Source organism: Lepidochelys olivacea (assembly GCF_965140295.1).
Source record: "Lepidochelys olivacea isolate rLepOli2 genome assembly, chromosome: 7".
Taxonomy (NCBI): Eukaryota; Metazoa; Chordata; order Testudines; family Cheloniidae; genus Lepidochelys; species Lepidochelys olivacea.
In genome coordinates, this window is record NC_140417.1 from 103,774,820 (window position 1) to 103,796,568 (window position 21,749).

The 21,749-nt window shown below is 42.3% G+C and overlaps 1 protein-coding gene across 1 annotated transcript in view; it reads left to right on the forward strand.

Annotated features, from left to right (window-relative positions):
• ADAM12 (ADAM metallopeptidase domain 12) overlaps positions 1-21,749 on the forward strand; it is a 346,313-nt gene that overhangs the window by 213,800 nt on the left and 110,764 nt on the right. The window contains exons 4-5 of the mRNA XM_084634670.1: positions 5,536-5,614; positions 10,968-11,044. Coding sequence (XP_084490796.1) covers positions 5,536-5,614; positions 10,968-11,044 — 156 coding nt within the window. The remainder of the gene's footprint in view (positions 1-5,535; positions 5,615-10,967; positions 11,045-21,749) is intronic.

Below are 21,749 nucleotides of genomic sequence, written 5' to 3' on the forward strand. Positions count from 1 at the left end.
AGCTGGAACTTTCCAGGAAAGACACAAGAGAAATGAAACCAATGATGCCAGTGAATAAGATCCAGTGTCTGGAAGTTGAAGCTAGACAAATTCAGTCTAGAAATAAAAGACACTTTTTTGACAGTGAAGGTAGTTAACCATTGGAACAACATGTGAAGGGTTGTGGTGGATTTTCCGTCACTGGAAATTATTAAATCAAGATGGGATATTTTTTCTAGAAGAAATACTCTACATCAACCACAGCTATTGGATTCGAAGCAGGAATTAATTCAAGGAAGTCCATGGCCTGTGTTATGTAAGAGGTCAGACTAAGGGCTTATCTATACTTACAGTGCCACTGTAGCACTTAGTAAAGATGCTACCTATGCCAATGGGAGAACTTCTCCCATCGGCATAGATACACCACCTCCACAAGAGGCAGTAGCTATGTCAAAGGGAGAATCACTCCCACTGATGTAGCATTGTCTACAGCAAGGGTTAGGTCAGTAAAACTACGTTGCTCAAAGGTGTGGATTTTCCACATGTGATCACAATGGTCCTTTCTGGCATTAAAACCCATATAGCCTTTCCTGAGCCCTCTCTCGGCGGTGGAGTTCACCCTAGTCATCGTTCCCATTGTTATTATTCTCAGTTTTTGATCTTCGTAATGATGATATCAACATCAACAGTCTCCCTCCTCCAGTACCCAAGGAAATGAGCTTTCCTCTCCAGTCTCTTCCTTAAAATTCCCTTCTTCAGTCTAGCACTCCAGCACTGAGTCACCTCCCCTGTATCCATCTCTCATCTCATTAGATCACTACATTATTGTGAAACCCTTGAGAATAACAGGGCACATGCCAAGAGTACTGTTCAGTCACTTTGCCTCTGTGTTACATCTTTTACTCTGTCCAATGTCAGTATTTTGTCTGTTTAAATAGTAAACCCTCTGGTGCAGGCATCTTGGGTGAAATCCTGGCCCCATTGCAGTCAGTGGCAAAACTCTCATAAATTTCAATGGGAACAGGATTTTACTCTTTGTCCTTACATGTCTGTACAACACAATGCTGACCAGTGTTGCTATATATATATGATAACACTAATTAATAAAACAGCTGGTCTTTATGATGATGCTTTCAGAAACATTGGCAGTAAGGGACTCTAGATACTTAGGGTTGCCAGGTGTCTGGTTTTCGACTGGAATGTCCGGTCGAAAAGGGACCCTGGCAGCTTCCCCAGCAGCAATGCTGACCGGGCCGTTAAAAGTCTGGTTGGCAGGGCTGGCAGGCTCCCTACCTGGCTCTGCGTAGCTCCTGGAAGCAGCAACATCCCTCTGGCTCCTAGGCAGAGGGACGACCAGGGGGGCTCTGTGCGCTGCCCCCGCCCCATGCACCAGTTCTACAGCTCCCATTGGCCAGGAACCACAGCCAATGGGAGCTGCAGGGGCGGTTCCTGTGGACAGAAGCAATGTTTACTGTGCAGAGCTGCCTGGCCACGCCTCCGCCTAGGAGACAGAGGGACATGTTGCTGCTTCCTGGGAGCCTCCCGAGGTAAGCTTTGCCTGGATCCTGCACCCCTTCCCACACTCCTGCCCCAGCCCTGAGCCCCCTTCTGCACCCTGAACTCCTCATTTCTGGTCCCACCCCAGAACCTGTACCCCCAGCCCAGAGTCTGTACCCCCTCCACACCCTAACCCCCTGCCTCAGCCCAGAGCCCCCTCCCATACTCTGAATCCCTTGTCTCCACACCCCCAGCTCAGAGTCCCCTCCTGCACCCCAAACTCCTCATCCACCCCCCCCACCCCAGAGCCCCCAACCCTCTGCCCCCTCCCGCACTCTGAACCCCTCGTTTCTGGCCCCACCCCGGAGCCTGCACCCTCAGCCAGAGCCCTCACCCTCTCCTGCACCCAACTCCCTGCCCCAGCCTGATGAAAATGAGCAAGTGAGTGACGGTGGGGGAGAGCGAGCAACAGAGGGAGGGGGGATGGAATGAGTGCGGGGCGAGGCCTTGGGAAAGGGGTGGGGCAGGGACGGGGGGGTAAGGGTGTTCGGGTTTGTGCAATTAGAAAGTTGGCAACCTTAACTATACTTTCTCTTAAATTAGCAGCCATTCCAGAGACTGTAAATGCCTGGGGTATGTCTACACTGCAATAAAAAACCTGCGGCTGGCCCATGTGAGTTGACTCAGGCTTCTGGGGCATGGGCTAAGGGGCTGTTTAATTGCAGGGTAAACATTTGAGCTCAGGCTCTAGGATCCTGCAAGGTGGGAGGTCTTAAGAACATTAAGAATACCACAATTAAACAGCCCCTTCGCCCGAGCCCCATGAGCCTGAGTCAGCTGGCACTGACCAGCTGCAGGAGTCTAATTGCAGTGTAGACATACCTTGGTGTGGTGATAATATCTGCTGCTTTGCTACTACCCAAATTGCCTCTTGTGCAACCCAGTGAACCACTGAAAAATTTTGCTGGATTTTAACATAAAATATGACTATACAAAGAAAAGTACCCCACACATGCTGAAATTTGGGATGAGATCCATGATTAAAGCTTGTGCTGCTTTCTTTAGTGTTACTTCATCCTCCTTTTCTCCTCATTTGCTTGATTCCTCCACTTGTCATTTTCTACTCTCATCTAGGTTGTAAGGTTTTTGGAACAGGGACTTCGTTTTTTAAAAAGTGTTTGTACAGTGAACCCTTCTAGTGCAATGGGTCCCTGATCTTGATTGGGCATTTAGGCACTACCATAACACTAATAATAATAATTAATAATAAAAATATTAGTCTACCAGAGATGTTAACATGTGTACAAGCTGAAAAAAAGGTGCGTTAACGAAGATGCAAACATGACCAATTTTGGAAAATATGTATTAATTTCAAGAACAATTCAGTCCATACTTTGCAATATAAAGAGGTGGACCAGTTTGGGCAAATGAACTTCCCAAACAAAAACCACATTTTTGGAAGAAAGCAGAACATTTCAAAACTCTATGCCAAAGATATATTCTGTAATCTGAATTCTCTGGTCCATTGCAGGTGCGCAGATGATATTGACATTTAGTTTTGATATCATCATCTGTCTGGAGCTTTTATATTTCACTAAAATGTTTGTCAAAACCTCAAACACTCACAGATGGTATTTTTTCACCTATGTTGAGAGCCAATGTAAATATATATTCTTCCTTCTGACCTTGTTAGAAATGCTTTCTAGATGAAATATTGAAAAACAGTCAATACCTTGACTGGAAGGAATAAAGTCCCTGAGCAGAGATTGCACTCAAAAGTAATGCTTCCCTATTCCCTGGGCTTTTCGCAAGGAGCAACTTTATATACAAAACTGCAGTTATGGACTCCAAAAATATGTGCCAAGATCTTTGTTCTCGGTGTGGTTTAAAAGAAGGTACAGTTAGCACTGAACACTTACAAGGTTTGGAAATTCTTTTCCAAAACACCTTAGACCACTTACATTTCCTTGCTGACATTCCTTTGTCCAGGAACCTTTAAGTGCCATGATTATAAATCTTCCTGAGAACTTGAGTCAGAAGTGGAAAGTCTTTTATTAATAACAACTCTTTCTTCAAGAAATAGTTTTATGGGTACCCATAGTAGAACCTTCCGATTTTTTTTTTTAATATTCTGGGGACAAAAAGGTTAATTCTGTGAAGCATCCCTCTCATTTATTGAAAACTAGTCCAATGCAACTGCCAGTCTAGTGGAGCCAATCTCTCTCTCCTCATCCCAAACTGCTTTTCATATACTTTTTTCTTGAAAAGTGAACTGCCCAAATAGCTTTTATTTTACATTAGAAACTTATTTCCATAGCAGTGAATTTCTTGTTCCCCTTTGTTTACTTGGGTAAATTATAAAGGTGTTGTCTGAGTCTCTAACAAATGGAGGCCCACCTCACAGACATCATATTCAGTAACGGTAGATTTTTCAAAAGTGCCAAAATGACTTAAAAGCTCAAGATTCAATAAAAATAAATGAGGCTTGTACCCTTATGTTGCTTAGGTACTTCTGATAAGTTGCTGTGGGGAAAAAAGAATCCCATTGTGAACATGTTCTCCTTTTGATGTATCCTTGCAAGTTATTGACTGCTGTGTGTGGTAATCCAGTTTATTAGGAGGAATTCTTTCATCTCCTCCTGGATTCTCTCAAACCCTTTCTATCAATCGAACAAGTTTGTTTATTTTACTCTCATGTAAACTAACCTTAGTGCCAGGAGATCATGTTGCTTTTGTCTAAAATAATCAATTATCCTACCATCACAGGAGGAGAGCCCTCTAATACTTTGGCTAGAAGGCACAGTGATGCCTTGATGAGTAAGTCACTTTATTATGGCATAAAATATACCCCTTCCATAGAACAGAGCTGCTTGCACCATGAAAAAATAATGACAATGTTGGGATGTGTTTATTACTTATTATTACAATTTTTAATCTTAAAGATAAAACCTTATCCTTAGGGAATCTCTGATGGCAGGAGCTGAATAGTGTTAGAAAGTAGGTGTCTCTGAATTTCAAAGACAGCTGATATTGCCCTGGCACTAGAGTAGCAATGGTCAGTGATGCTAAGCTTAATACTGTCAGTTGCTGTATAATCACAAGATGCTTCAGTTGTTACGTTCTGGAATGTAACAAAAATTAAATGGGCACTGACAGAGCCCAGGAGATACAAACATATAATCCTCTTCCCCTACCTGCTTGAAATATTTGAAGTTTGAAGGTTTGTGCTCCTTGAAGTTGTGGGGTAAAATTTTCAGAAGAACTCGTCATTGGCCTGACTCTGCTCCGGTTGAATCCAATGAGAGTACCATTGACTTCTCAGGGAGCAGAATTACACTAGAGCTGAGCATTCTTGAAAATCCCACTGATGATATTCCAGTGACCTCATTTCTCCCACCTCCCTGTTACCCAAATACACCAGGCCAATAAATCCATGGTATTTTTCAAAACCAATGTTTTACATTTTTGTGAGCATGTAAATGTGGCAGCAGTGGCTAGCCAGTGGCTGATGTACACAGTGCATTAGACAGCAAAGTGATGGATAGAATGTGGGACACATTACCTTTTTTCCACTGTGTGTCATTTTTTCAGCAATTTTACCATGACTGAATTACTTTTAAAATATTCCAAACGTCTAGATTTCCAGTTTGATTGGAAAGATACTAAAAATGACATGAGGGGTTCAATATTGAGCTATGCTTATTTTTAATCTTCATTTGGAAGAAAGGACATCTAGCAGCTTGTAGTAAATATCAATCAGAACAAAGACTTTTTATTATTAATGGAGGAACTTTTTATGTTCCAGCCTACTAACCTACTAGGTTTCTTTGCTGTTTCGAGTGATTACCCGTCACATTTTTTTCCTAATCTCGTGCACAGTTCTGCACTAGTTCATGCTCTAGTCACGGTGACCTATTATGAGGCTTTCTGTTTCCAGGCTTGTTAATTTTAAACTTCTTATTCTATCTCAAATGGAACCATGGAAGAACAAAAGTCATGATTATTTGATCTTAATATGACAGATGTGTCATTTTGTTTTGTTTTGTTTTGTTTTTTCAGAGGCCTCTTAGCTGATAGCTTCACAGAAACGCACTATTTGAAAGATGGCACTGATGTCATTGTCACACGCAATTACACGGTAAGGTTTGTGTCTTGGGGAATAGATGATGCTTCATCATTAAAACACCCACCACGGGAGAGTTGCCAGGATAGGGGGGTGAAATAAAATAGCTAGCTGGGTATTCTTTTTAGAGTGTTGTCGTTGGCAACTGCTTGTCCCTGTGTACCTAAGCAAGAATTTTGAGGGGGAAATTTTCAAAGTGAGGCGTGGGGAGTTTCACCAATGACTGTCATTGAAGCCTTAAGATTTTTGCTGTTAAAGCCTTACACAGCTCTTTGAAAATGCACTTGTTAGAGTTTTCTAGTAGGCCACAAACAGCCATTGTTGCACAAATGAGGAGTGAAGGCCTGATTGAATTAAAAAGAAAGCCCTAAAAAGCTGGCTTCCGCAGGCCAGTGCCGAAGGTCACATAAAGGCATTCCAAGGTCTGCGTGGGTTTCCACAATGCAAAAGAAAGATGTATCTTTTATTTTTTGTTTTTATTGAATCAGGCCTTAAGATATTTACAAAAAATATATCTGGCTAACTTGCTCTTCATTAAAATTAGCACAAAATGCCCTTTTTTCTCTTTTAAAAAATGCATTTTATAAATAAAGTACTGTTTTAAGGCACTCACATTTTTGTCCTCTGATGGAAAATATGAATTCCTTAATTAAAAACAGTGCAGCAATTGATTTTAATTATGAAGTTTATCTTTTATCTGGCTTAGTAGATCCAGCTCAGATGGACTATTTCTTCATTTATTGTATAACATCAATAGCTATCCCATGAGCTAACTTTATTAAAGGAGGGCTGTACAGTCTGTGCTATAAGTAAACAGCGAAAAGGCAAGTAAATGAAAAATTTCAAAATGGTTTTAAAATTCTTAATATTCAAATGAGGAAAGAATATACAACTTTTTGTGGTTCACTATTGAAGCAAACTAATCTCAGCTATGTGTATGGCTGACTGTAGAAAGTTTCCTCTTTACAAATACATTTGAAAGAAAAGTTTTAAGTAGGCAATGTACTTTGGTACAGTGACGATGGCAGAAAGACCCTAAATAAATAGTACTAACGGTGCAGTTTGCTGCCAAAAATAGTTTGAAGAGACCAGTACAACACATTTTTGATCAAGAGCAACTGCAATATTGTTTAAAAGAAATGTCTTCCTGAGGTTCTATAATTTGATTTTACATCTTTTTTCATTCAGTATTCCTAAAGTGCTTGAATGGTGCACTCTAAACTAAATCAAGTTACTGATTTATAGTTACCTGGCTGTGGAAATGAAATCAGGTTTTGGTCCCTGTGCTATTTGCAGGTCTGAGCATTTGCTTGGTGCAGATGTTGCTGTTGTATTCTCTTCACATTTAGACTAAAAACTAAATAGCCCCCCCCCCAAAATCTGTCAGTCTCAAAGTTAACCACTGCTTTATTAGTTAATGGTCTGCAATAAAGCCAGAGCACAGCTTTAAATACAACAAATCAGCTAACTGTAGTGACTATTCGTTTTTTGGGGGGGATCATCTATTTCATTCAGTAATTTAAAACAGCAAAAGTCTTCCTTTGGTGGGTGAAAAATTCTGTAACTCAGCTGAATTACTGAGCTAGAAACCAATTTTCCACCAGTCCAATCACAGGATATGATCTGATAGGTTTACCGTTTTCAATATTGAACTTAAAGGAACCTTACCTTCTTGCAGCATGTGGATCTTGAAGAAGTTATGAAATGAATAGACAAGTTCAAAGTTAATGAAATATCTAGTTGCATGCGTGGAGTGGGAAGGAGTAAGAACCTTTTCCATAATACACTCTTCGATAATGTCAGTTATACTTTAGGTGCAGGCTGTATGAGCCTGGGAATCATCATCCCCTTCCTCTTTCACCAGACACTTTCACAGACCAGGCAAGTCTACAGTTAAAAGGCTGCATCAGTGCCGCTGTAGCACTTTAATGAGGATGGTCTAAGCCAATGGGAGAGAGCTCTCCCATCAGCGCACTTAATCCATCTCCCCAAGTAGCTATGTTAATGGGAGAAGCTCTCCTGCTGACATAAGGCTGTCTACACAAAGGGTTAGGTCAGTATAACTACATCACTTGGGTGTGAAAAATCCACACCCCTGAGTGTGACATAGTTCTACCGATATAGGTCTGTAGTGTAGTCCAGGAGTTTGCTGCATACAGCTAGAGCACACAGATATCTGGCTTCCATGAGCAGCACTAGTTATAAATTGTGCTCCTGCCTGAGACTCCAGACTACTAACCCTTATGACTTTTAGTGGATGTTTATGTAACCAGGCTGTCTCAATGTCAAGCAGAAATATTGTGGCCATGCTTAACAGCTACATGCCCTTAGCTGTGAGAAAAGCAAACCTTTAGAGAGAATTCAGTGTGTGGAATTGCTCCCCTTTGTGATTTTCTTTCTCATCGGAGTGTTACTAGCACTTTACTGAGGCAGACAATGAAGACACACTAATAATAAGTTACTGACACACCATTTTTCTCATTGCTTTAACTATGGCAAACCATATAAATTCAGGTTTCAGAGTGGTAGCCATGTTAGTCTGTATCAGCAAAAACAATGAGGAGTCCTTATGGCACCTTAGAGACTAACAAATTTATTCGGGCATAAGCTTTCGTGGGCTAGAACCCACTTCTTCAGATGCACAGAGTGGAAAATACAGGAGCAGGTATAAATACATGAAAAGATGGGAGTTGCCTTACCAAGTGTGAGGTCAGTCTAACGAGACAATTCAATTAACAGTAGGATACCAAGGGAGGAAAAATAACTTTTTTGTAGTGGTAATCAATGGAGATATGCTGGTGTAAAGCCAGTGTGAGAGGAGGATAAGGCCCTATATCCTTCAGCACTTTCAGCAGAAGAATATAACTTTCTTTTCTACTCAAGAAAGTAATTGGTTTATAACCCATGGAAAAGAAGCCCTTGAGGAATTCCACCATGATTTCAACAATTTCCATCCCACCATCAACCTCAGCCTAGACCAATCCACACAAGCGGTCCATTTCCTGAACACTACTGTGCTAATAAGCAATGGTCACATAAACACCACCATATACTGGAAAACCTACTGACCGCTATACTTACCTACATGCCTCCAGCTTCCATCCAGGACACACCACATGATCCATTGTCTACAGCCAAGCTCTAAGATACAACCGCATGTGCTCCGATCCCTCAGACAGAGACAAACCCCTACAGGATCTCTATCAAGCATTCTTAAAACTACAATACCCACCTGGTGAAGTGAAGAAACAGATTGACAGAGCCAGAAGGGTACCCAGAAGTCACCTACTACTAGACAGGTCCAACAAAGAAAATAACAGAACATCACTAGCCGTCATCTACACCCCCCCAACTAAAACCTCTCCAGTGCATCATCAAGGATCTACAACCTATCCTGAAGGATGATCCTTCACTCTCACAGACCTTGGGAGACAGGCCAGTCCTCACTTACAGACAGCCCCCCAACCTAAAGCAAATACTCACCAGCAACTACACACCACACAACAAAAACACCAACTCAGGAACCAAACTCTGCAACAAAGCCCGATGCCAACTCTGTCCACATATCTATTCAAGGGACACCATCATAGGACCTAACCACATCAGCCACACCATCAGGGGCTCATTCACCTGCACATCTACCAATGTGATATATACCATCATGTGCCAGCAGTGTCCTTCTGCCATGTACATTGGCCAAACCGGACAGTCTCTACGCAATAGAATAAATGGACACAAATCTGACATCAGGAATTATAACATTAAAAAAACAGTCGGAGAACACTTCAATCTCCCAGGACACCATCACATTAGGCCTGAATAAAGACTGGGAATGGTTAGGTCATTACAAACCTAAACCTAATTTCCCCCATACTAATTTTCCCCTACTGTTACTCACACCTTCTTGTCAATTATTTGCAATGGTCCACTCTCATTGCCACTACAAAAGTTATTTTTCCTCCCTTGGTATCCTACTGTTAATTGAATTGTCTCTTTAGACTGACCTCACACTTGGTAAGGCAACTCCCATCTTTTCATGTATTTATACCTGCTCCTGTATTTTCCACTCCATGCATCTGATGAAGTGGGTTCTAGCCCACGAAAACTTATGCCCAAATAAATTTGTTAGTCTCTAAGGTGCCACAAGGACTCCTCTTTGTTTTTGCATATAAATTCAATTCAGATTATAACCCACTGTTCTGAATTTTGTTACATTCTCACGTTAAAAAAAATGCTCCAAATAAATATTTTCTTATGAGGGAAACTAGTTTGCTTAGGATTCATATCTGAGCTATTTCATTTTACCCTGGTCTTTCTCTAGATTATTGCTTTCTTTAAGAAATCAAGGTGGGCTTTAGAAGTGTGCTGTGAGCGGCTGTGTAATTGAAAACCATTCCCTGACACTGAAAAGGTTAATTAATGCAGCTAGATGTGAATGAACCAAGTAATAAAAAGGCATAGTGAGATGACTGTCAGTTGAAACATGAGTGATAACTTTCTTTTGAACTAATAAGATAGCAACCTTTTAGAATAGTATTTTCAGCTTCCAGATAGCATTTAAAGGAGCTGTGAAAAAAAGAAATGCTGAACGTGACACAATCATTACTTTCCAGCCAGTCACATAATTGGGGATGTAGTATAACCTTTAGTCAACAATAAAATTAATTTTGATTGCAGCGAGAGTCAGTAGCTTTGTTGTGGTTGTCTTTTGCAAGCGGATGGATTATTAAAGAAATACAATAACCCAGCCACAAAATGAAAAAGGATTGTTGCCTTTCAAAATAGAATAAGACCCTCTTATTTTTGTTTGTTCGTAATAGTGTGCTGCTACCCGGCTAGTTCATTTAATAAAATGCTTCCTTTCCAACCCACTTTTCATTTGCTCTGTGAGTTTCTCAAGCCATAGATTTGAGACTAGTTTTAGTACATCTCACAGTATGCTTAATTACCTCCTATGAATTTACATCCTATTACTAAAGAAAACTTACATCTAAGCAAAATGTTGATGTCAATGTGATTTGTTCAGCTGCTTAATTTTATAAAATGCCCCATATCATAGCTTTCAGATAACATAATCAAGGAGAAAAAACTTGTCACATTTTAAATACACTCTTGATTGTCTTTTAGCAATTAGGGATGTCACAGGTACTTGTGTGGACTCCTTTGGTCCAACATTAAACCTTGAGAATGCTCATTACAATATTTCATGGAGGCAGAATGATTGCTATCAGTGGGATACTGGATGCTGTCGCCTGAAATCAGACGAGGTTTTTAGATAGAAATTAAGGGAGAACCTTATAAAAACGAGGCACTAAATAGAATTTATGATTACCTAAATGTTTGCTCCTTCCTTCCTTTTTGCAATTAGGGTCACTGCTATTACCATGGTACTGTGCAAGGGTATCCTGATTCTGCAGTCAGTCTCAGTACCTGCTCTGGACTTAGGTAAGTGAGCTTTCCCAAGACATCTTGGACATCTAAAAACACATATAATCACTACAATCAAATCCCATGCTTCAAGGCTTCAGTTGGTTGCCTGCAGGAGTCAAGAAGGATTTTTCCCCGCAATAAATAATTGGCTAGATGTATTCTGGATTGATGTTTTTTCTATCTTCCTCTGAAATACCAAAGCTAGGCCAAACCTGGAGTTGCGACACCAGACAGGGTGGACCAGTGTTCTGAGGTGGTAACAAAAATCCTTTTTCTAGATGCTTGATTGGTGTGTCTTGCTCAGGGTCATACTGCGCTCTAGATTTGGGGTAAAGAATTTTCCTCCAGATCACATTTGGAGGGACCTTGGAGTTTGGTCTCTTGGCACCTGAGTCTCTCCTGTTCTCTGGCTGCGGCAGACAGTTTAGTCCTTGATGACTGACGTGCTGTTGTCTCTAACTAGAGTCTCTGAGCTCAATATATGGGAATGTGATTGAAATTTAGTGGCCTGTGATGTACAGAAGGTCATGGTTTGTGCATGATTTGTGCAACCCAAATATTAAAGCTGAACGTGGGGACTGGGAATGAGAATTCATAGAATTTAAGACGAGGAGGGATCATTAGATCATATAGTCCGACCTCCTGTATATCTTAGACCAGGGGTGGCCAACCTGCGGCTCCGGAGCCACATCCGGCTCTTCAGACGTTCATATGCGGCTCCTTGTCTAGGCACCAACTCCGCGGCTGGAGCTACAGGCGCCAACTTTCCAATGTGCCGAGGAGGCGCTCACTGCTCAACCCCTGGTCCTGCCACAGACCCTGCCCCCACTCCACCCCTTCCCGCCGCCTCCCCTGAGCCTGCTGTGCCCTCGCTCCTCCCCCTACCCCCACAGCCTCCTGCACGCCACGAAACAGCTGTTGGGGAGGGAAGGGGAGGCGCTCATTGGCGGGGCTGCTGGTGGGTGGGAGGCGCTGTGAGCAGTGGGGGAGCTGATGGGGGGCTGCTGACGTATTACTGGGGCTCTTTGGCAATGTACATTGGTAAATTCTGGCTCCTTCTCAAGCTCAGGTTGGTCACCCCGTCTTCGACCATTACATTTCACCCAGTTATCCCTGTATTGAGCCCAATAACTTGGTTTTGGTAAAAGCATATTAACAGGAAAGGCATACTGACATGATTTGAAGACATTAGGAGATGGATAATCCACCACTTCCCTTGGTGATTTATTCCAATGGTTACATACCTTCCTTTAAAAAATAAAAAAGCCTTATTTCTACTTCGAATTTGTCTGTATTCGGCTTCCAGCCATTGTTTCTTCTTCAGGTGATGGCCTCTATTTGTATTCTACTGTGGGTGCACATACGCCCCATGCACCAGAGACTGGAAGATTTTTGCTAGCGGTTCTGTTGGTCTGTGCCTTTGTCTTTCTCCTCTTCATGCTCCAAACCAAGGGTATAAGGGGTGATGCAGACTGACTGATTCTACAGTTCCTTTCTACCACCCATGGTCCAAGATGGAATCCTTCAGTGTCCACAGTGTTTGCTACAGCAGCATTTGCTTTATTCAGTAATTACCTGTAAATAATTGTCTATAGTCTTTAGATAGTTGTAGATGGCATCTTAGTTCTTAGTTTAGCTTAGTTAGTTAGTCATAATAGATGAGGGAAATCTTCCTCCAGATACACCTCTAAAAAGAAGATTTGTTCACCAACACCATCTATGTCTGCACCCCAGTACAGGAGGCTAAGGAGGTCAAAAGAGGCATGGTGCCAGTCTCCAAGATCCTAAAAATAAGAGTGTTTTGAGGCTGCCACCACCCACAGGAGCAGGACCATCTCTGGTACCAACAAAGGAAAAGCATCATGCCCCCCTGCACAGGCGGTACCACTGCGCTCTGATAAGGACTCGTCAGCACCTAGAATTCTGGCCAGAGTGACTTTGCCTGTAAGCAAGAATAGGCATCCTCACTCCCCACAGCCCTTGTCTGGGGAGAAATACATTACACCTGAGGACATAATCATCCTTCCCAGATCCCAAGTCTGCCATCCTTTCAGATCCAATCATCTCAAGAGAGATCCTGACGCCAATGGTCCAAGGATGGCACAAGAGAGCACGTGAGCTGCTCTCTGGTACCTTCTGCCATTAGGGCATCACAAAGTCTGTACTGACAACAAAACCCATGGAATCAGAGCCTACTTTTTCCTCCTTAGCTGAATCAAATATTATCAAGACAGCATTACTGCTGAAAGAGGAGATCTAGCTGGATAGTGGATCCAGAGTCTCCTGGGGCTCCCCCCATGCAATCTCATAAGACAGTGTGCTAAACGTGGTACCAGTGGCACACAATGTCATCAAGACCAATCCAGCCACCTTTTGTTCCCACTTACCTGCCTTATTGGGGGTCATGGGACCCATACAAGAACTATTCCGAGTTAGTAAGATGTTTTTGAGAATCGTGTCATTCTTCTTCTCACAGGGAGGAGATGGAACCCCCACAGGAAATGGATGAGGAGTGAAGAACCAACATCAATGGAAACGCCTGCTCTGATGGGTCTGTTCTCATCTTCATCCCCTGATTAGAGAGTGGCACCAGCCTTGCCTTCTCCACCTGATGATTGCAAGCAATTCCAAGGCTTGCTAAAGAGGGTGGCAGACGTACTCCAGATTCCCCAGAGGAAGTGCAAGAGATATTTCATTAATTCCTGGGTATCCTACAGAGTGTGGGCCAGGAAGGTGGTGCTTCCCATTTTGCAGACTGCCAGCATGGTCTGGCATACCTCAGTTACATGCACTCCTATGCCAAAAAGTACAGAAAAGAAATACACTTCTACCCCAATATAACACGGTCCTTGGGAGCCAAAAAATCTTACCGCGCTATAGGTGAAACCGCATTATATCGAACTTGCTTTGGCCTCGAGCATTTCCGTTATTAATAGTCACTTCCCGCCCCCTGACTGACCCCTCAGAACCCCCGACCCATCCAAAAACCCCCACTCCCTGTCCCCTGACTGCCCCGACCCCTATCCACACCCCTGCCCCCTGACAGCCCCCCCGGGATTCCCACATCCTATCCAACACCCCCGTCCTCTGACCGTCCCGCCCCCAGAACCTCTGAACCATCCAACCCCCCCTGCTTCCTGTCCCCTGACTGGCCCCGAGACCCTCTGCCCCTTATCCAACCCCTCAGCCCCGGCCCGGCACCCTTAATACGCCGCTCAGAGCAGCGTGTCGGAGTCAGACATGCTGACGTGCTGCTTTACCACGTTATATCCGAATTTGTGTTATATCGGGTCATGTTATATTGGGGTAGAGGTGTACTTCATACCAGACAAGAGAGCAGAGTTTTAATTCATACCCCTTTTCCTGAATTCCTCAGAAATCCAGGCTGCCACTGAAATAAACAGGCAATGTCATCCTTACAGAAGGGATGGATCTTGGAAGCTAAATATTTGGACCTATTTGGAATGAAGGTTTTTACAACAACCAGCCTGCAATTCCACATCAAACTGTCATGCATTAATGTCTAAATATGGTTTCATTCATTATTCCAAGTTCATGGAATTCACTGACAAACTCATGCAACAGGATTAAGTGCCATTCCAAGCATTTATTGAGATAGGTACAATGATTGCCAGATAATCCCTTCAAGCTTCACTTGACACAGCATCCTAGTCAATGGCTATGGCTTTTTTTCATGCATAGACTGTTGTGGCCTCAATCCTCTGGATTCCCCAGGGAAATCCAATCTACAGTGAAGGACTTGCCCTTCTAAGGGAACAGCCTGTTCAGTGAGAATATGGATGATTCATTATGCTCATTGGAGGACTCAAAGACAACCCTCCACTCCATGGGAATCTACATTCCACCAAGGAGGAAATTCTATAGACCACAGTCTCATAACCAACACCTCAACCCTTTTTCCATCAAAGGGGCTATGAACCACTACAAAAATGGCAGAGGATGCAGGGGAACAAGTACAATGTTCTCCTCTCTTCCTCCTTCAAACCCCAGCTTCGCACTAAGAAACACTTTCGAGAGATCTGAATCAAACCAGTTGCCAATCTAACTACCCAACATTCAGAAACCCAATTTGGTGACCATCTAGTTCATTTCTCCCAAGCCTAGCAAATGATAACAGAAAAATGGATCACTGATATCCTCTAAACTATAGCGTTCCTCTCTTCCACTCCAAAACCCCCAACTGCATCTGTCTTCAGGGACCACTCCCATGAGAGGATGCTCATTCAGAAAGTAGACTCCCTTCTTCAACAGGGACCCACAGAACTGGGACATCACCAACACTGGGGAGAGGGGTCTTACTCAGAATATTTCCTCATTCCCAAAAAGAAGGAAGAATGGAGACCCATCAATATCGCAGGCAGCTTGATGCCTTTATCTGCAAATTGAGGTACAGGACAGTAACCGTGGCATCAGTAATTCCCCCTCTGCAGCTGGTTCACAGCTCTTGACATGAAGGATGCCTGTATTCACATAGACATATACCCCACGCACAGAAGATTCCGGAGTTCACTGTAGGTTTCAACTATTGTCATTACAGAGTGTTCCCCTTTGGCCTCACAACAGTGCCAAGAATATTCACAGAGGTGTTATCAGTTGTGGTAGCCTATTTGCACTGCCACAGATCATCACTTTTCCCTTACTTCGAAGACTGGGTATTGCTAGGGAGCTCTCGTCAGGAGATTCTGACAGTGATCTCATCTCTGCTTAACCTTCTGTGCTTACTGGGACTTGGTGTAAACATAGAAAAGTCTGTTTTAGTTCCCATACGGACCATAGAGTTAATTGGGGCAACACTGGACTCTGTCAGTGTCAAAGCATACCTTCCTCAGATCAGATTCCAATCAACCATAGTATTCAGCTCCAGATGAGCCTGTTCAGTCTGTTCATTTGTCATCCTTCTAGGTCATATGACCCCCTGCACCTATGTTACTCCCTTTGCAAGACTTTGCTTCATTGCCTGCAAGCTTGGCTCCAGACGGTATACGTGCCAAGGAGACACAATATGGAAAAACTAGTCTCTCTCTCCCACAAATCTCTTGGGAGAACAGGGAGCAAGTGTGTGTGGGAGTTTTCTTCATTCCCCCCCCTCACCCCCCGAGAAGACATTGATCACAGACATCTCCTTGTTAGGATGGGGCACTCATCTAGATGAGCATACAATGAGAGGGACATGGAAAGTGGAGACTTTCCAAATGAGTTTCATTCTGCATGTTATGAGTTAACAAACACCCCTCCTCCCCAAGGTCTGAGAGTCCACTCTACTAGGGCCAAGACCCCATCAGTAGCCTCGCTTTGGGATGTTCTTCTCACTGAAAACTATAAGGCAGCAACCTGGGGTTCTGTCCATACCTGTAATAGACATTACACTCTGGTACAAGCTTCTCCAGCTGACGCACCTTTCAGCACAGCAGTACTCCAGTCATTGGTACCACAGAGATTCTTGCATCTTCTTTCTCAATTAATACTGCTTGTCAGTCACCCACAGTGGAAAACACATAGGGACTATCACTTGAAGGAGAAAGAAGGGTTCTTATAGTGTATGGTAACTGGAGTTCTTTGAGATATGTGGTCCCTATCTGTCTTCCACTATCTGCCCTCCTTCCCCTTTGTTTCTGATCCTTGATGCATGGTTCATGGTAGAGATGGAACTGAAGAGGCAGGTGGTCCACACCACCCTTTATACCCTTGGTTCGGCACATGAGGAGGAGAAGGGTGCAGGAACAGACCAACGGACACTGTTAGCAAAAAACTTCTGGTCTCAGGCACATAGAGGCAAGGCACGCCCAAAGTGGAATACAGATAGGGACCACACATGTTGAAGAACTGTAGTTACTGTAAAAAATAAATAACTTTTATTTCTTATTGTACCTTTCTCCACTAGATTAAAGATCCCTTTTAAACCCAGTATTTTCTCCCCATGAAGCACTTAATGCACTAATCCAGTCACCTCTCACTCTTCTTTTTGATAAGGTAAACAGGTTGAGTTCTTTAAGTCTCTCACTATAAGGCATTTTCTCTAGCCCATGAATAATTTTTCCAGTCCTTTCTCCAATTTTTCAAACATCCTTCTAAAAATACAGATACCAGATCTATACACAGTATTCCAGTATCAGTCTCATCCATAGAGCTGGCTGAAATTCAGGATTGCTGGTTTATGAGAAACGTTGACTTTTTGAAATTTGGTTCCTAGAAAACCTGAAAAAACTTCATTTCAGAAACACAGCCACATGGTGTTTCCTAAACAAAATATGCTCCCTGGACCAGAAGCTGCTGATTGAATTGACATACTTGTGAGGGGAAACTGACAAGAATTTCCGTTTGTCCATAGTTGCTGGGATTCCCAAATCTGTGACTCTAGGGCAGACTTGCGCTTGGAGCAGAAAGTGGTGAGGTTTGTGATGGTCCTTTGTTCCTGGGGGGACGGCGACTTTGTCTCAGAGCTTTAGATGATTTTGTTAGATATCCTGGGCCCAGACTTTGGAGTGCTTTGAAGATAAGGACCTAGACCTTGAACTCGATTCAAAATTCTCTGGTAATCCAGTGTAGGGAGCGGGTTCTCCATTGACAGCTATGTTTTGAGATCTGTCAGTTAGTCAGTTCTTAATCCATTTAATGTGTGCTTTATCGATATTGTACAATGCTATGTTTTTAATCAGAATGTCATGCAGTACTAAGTCAAAAACCTTACAAACGTATGATACTACATCTACACAGTTACTTCTGTCAACCAAACTTGTAATGTCCTCAGATAACAAAATCAGGTTTGTGTGACAAAAACTGTTTTCCATAAATGCATGTTCCTGCCCTTAATTCTCTTTTAATGGAGAATGCATATTCCCTGCAGCTGCATCAAGGGAGACATCAACAGGATAGTAGAATTTTGGGGAGTCTATATGATTGCCATTTTCCCATGGCAGTTGTGCCGAGGTGATGCTATATTTTATTCTGACAGTACACTGGTTGGCATCTATCAAACTGTGACAGAACCTGGTTGCCTTCCAGTCCTTGTTTCGCTGTGGAGTCCTCAAACATGTCCCCCTGGGGTAGTGAGCAATGGTATACACTAGCAATGACAAGAACTGCTGTACTGCTGTGAACTCCTACAGCTTCCAAGAGCCCAGTAGTTCTGAGAATTTGCTTCCTAATGTGGCTATGAAGCTCAATAAATTGTTGTGGTGAAAGATATACCATGTAGCAAGTAGTTTAGATGCTAATGTTAACACACACCAAAAAAAAAAAAAAAAAAGAGTGAGAGAGACACACGTCAAGAAAAAAATTAAATTAACCAATTTAATAATTTCTCAGTCAACTTTCAGAAAGGTACTGACTGATGGTAGTTTTTAAATACACCATAGACACAATTCAGGAACCAATTACCCTTCTTAGTCGGTCAATCACAGAATGGTATTTACTCACAGAGCAGTTCCAAATCACAGTAAGTAACTGTAAGCTGGCTCTAGTGTTCTCCCTGGAAAACCAGTTTTCCTGTCAAATTTCCAGCTGTCTCAGACTTTTCTGAATTTGTTTAATTTATCTACGAACAGCATGACTATTTGAGCCTTTCCCTCCTCTGTTTTGCATTCTGTATGGTGGTGGTATTGTCAAGGCTTTTATATTATAGCCTTGGAGATCTTAGGAGCAGAGGAGGAAGAAAACATAGAGTAAACAAGCAATTTGTTACCAAAATTCTTTTCCTTATTAAAAGGGCAACCTTGGCCATAGTTAGTAGGATTCCACTGTTGTCTTCCAGCAAGAAAACATTTTTTACGGGTGCTTTTCCATCTATCTGGCATTGCCACTAAATTTTATTCTAGTTAACCTATTACGTTTGTGGTATTTTAAAGAGCATTAGTCAAATATAAACCATTGTCATGGCAGGTAAAAAATAATTTAGTGCCCCTTAAATATTTTAAAGAATTGCATGATTACAGTGAGAGCAGTGCTAGGAGTCTACTGCAGCTAGGGAAAAATTGCCCTTTGTGGGGAAAATAAAAGATCGTATTAGTCCTGCACTCCAGAGCTATTTACAAAGAAAAAAGCTAACAAGAACAGTTCGGCTGTATGTTAAATGTGGTTTCTCTCTTTTCTCTGATTCATTCTCTCTTTCACTTTTGGTGAATTTTGTGCTCACAACTGACTGACAAACCTAATCCTCTCTTTGAGTCCAGTCATTGTTTCCCAGCTCCTTACACAGTCATTTATACCAGTACAAAGTGGATGTAAAGCCTTATCCAGTCAGAATAGAAACATTTTTCACTCAAATTGCACTGGTGCAAGTAACTACATACAGGGCAGGTTGGTGGTTAACGGGCCCCTTATTGGTGTAGCATCTTCTTTGCCAGGGCAGGCTTTCCCATTTCCCTGCTAATGTGGTTCAACCTTAGCATGCAGGGAGAACATCTAGGGTGAGGATATATCTCAATATCCATTTAACCGCTGCATTCTCTCTTGGGACTGGCCATATGAGTGCCCATGAGTGATAGCGGTTTTGTGATAAGAACACCTGTTGACTTAGACCCCAAAACTCATTTCACAGCCTGGTAACAGATAATAACTTTGTCAGTATCTGAGCTTGAACAGAAACATACAGTTGAAAGACTACATATTGCAATATCAGTTCCCTGAACCATCCACTTCCCCTCATTAAGATAAGTTAGGAATAAAAGGCCAGATGATGCAAAATACTAAGGGCCTGCTGTGAAGTCGTAAGGGCACTGAGTACCTCACAGATTTGGGCCCACCATTCACACAATACCTCTCTCACAAAAACATTTTTAATAATCTCTTTAGTCAGAAACGTTAAAATGCATATTATTAATATGAATGTTTTACTAGTATGCACAAAAAATAGTTTAAAACAGTACAGGAAATTCAGAGCTAAAGCAACCACTTTGGTCCTTAACACATTCCATTGTGCCCGAGTATTGTAGAAATTAATGTCTAATGTGTTACATTAGAAAGCTAACATGCTGCAGTTTCCTTGTTTATGTTGCTTTTCCCTCCAGGGCTCTGGTTTGATCTCATATAGTTCCAGGAATCCTAGCTCCACACGGAGTTTCACAAGAAAGTACTGGGATGCAGTCATGGGTTAAAGAGGGCAGCCTTGCTTAATGCTCCAAGATTCTGTTTCTGGCTCTGCCACACAGTTGCGTGAATTCGGACAAGTCACTTCTGTGCCTCAGTTTTTCCATCTGTAAAATGTAGATAATAATTCTTATCTCCCTCCCATGAGTGTTGCATGAGCCTTAAAGTTTAAATACCATGTGATCCCTTGATGAAAGGACGCACAAACTATTATAATTATTTCATTTAAATTTCAGGATGCCGTCATCTTGCCATCTGAAACTAGCAGTCCATCTTGGACACTTTTCCATCGATACTGGAGAAAGACACGTGCCTTTCCCATAGACCAAGAAAATGCATTAAAAGGCATGAAACTGACCCAAAAGAGAAGGTTACGCATTTTAGAAAGCTGTGAAGCTTACATATACAATGCAACCATGGGGCTAAGCATTTAAGACAAATTATTAGCTTATATATGGCATTTGATTGCCTATCCAGTATTGCATAAGGAATAGTGTGAAATGTGAAAATTAAGCTGGATTTGAAAAGCACATGTTGCTCATGCAGGGGGAAGGGGGTTTGAAGGTCATTTTGCCATCCAAAATACTCTTCTTTCTTTCCCAGGAAAAGGGGCCCTCCAGTTTAGTAGCAAATACGTGAGTCTTCTGGGGATATATTTGCACATCTGCAAACCTTTTGCATGCAGGGTATAGAATATACACACATAAAACCTATTTGTCTGAAGAAGATTTGCATGCACAAACCCCTTTACCTGAATACACAGGAGCAAGTGCTGGAAAAGCTCATATACAGGTACACGTGCATACACTAGAGGAAGCCATGTTGAGATCTCACTGATCAGCAGACCCTAGGTGGGATTTTAAAAAGTGCCTCCGTGATGTAGGAGCGTGTGTCTCATTGAAAGTCAGTGGAACTTTTGCTCCTGGGTTGCTTATGTACTTTGAAAACCTTACCCCATGTGCCCAGGTGCAGCATATTTGCTAAATAATAAGCACAACAGAGTCATACATACATGACATTTTTAAAAAAGAAAAGGAGTCCTTGTGGCACCTGAGAGACGAACAAATTTATTTGAGCATAAGCTTTCGTGAGCTACAGCTCACTTCATCGGATGCATGCAGTGGAAAATACACTGTAAGCTCACGAAAGCTTATGCTCAAATAAATTGGTTAGTCTCTAAGGTGCCACAAGTACTCCTGTTCTTTTTGTGGATACAGACTAACACGGCTGCTACTCTGAAACATGAAATTTTTAGTCACTGCACAAAAACAACAAATAGAAAGTACAATCTTTTCTGTAGGTCCTACGGTATTTAAAATCCCCTCTTTATCGACTCCAAATCCGGGGCCAAGTTTGACTTCAGTGTCTCTTTACTGTTTTCCTATATTATTTATTATATAGTTCTACAAAATAACACACTAAAATGGCATTGTTCCTCTAGTTCCTTTGCTATCTTCCCTGGTCTGTCTTGCCATTCTAATGGTAAAGCTCACTCATAACACTTTATCTGATAATACAGTTACTGTACCTTGACTCCCAAGTACAGGACATTAAATTCTATTGTCACTCTGTGTAACTCCATCCTTGAATTCTGGGCACAACGATTTCAGACCAA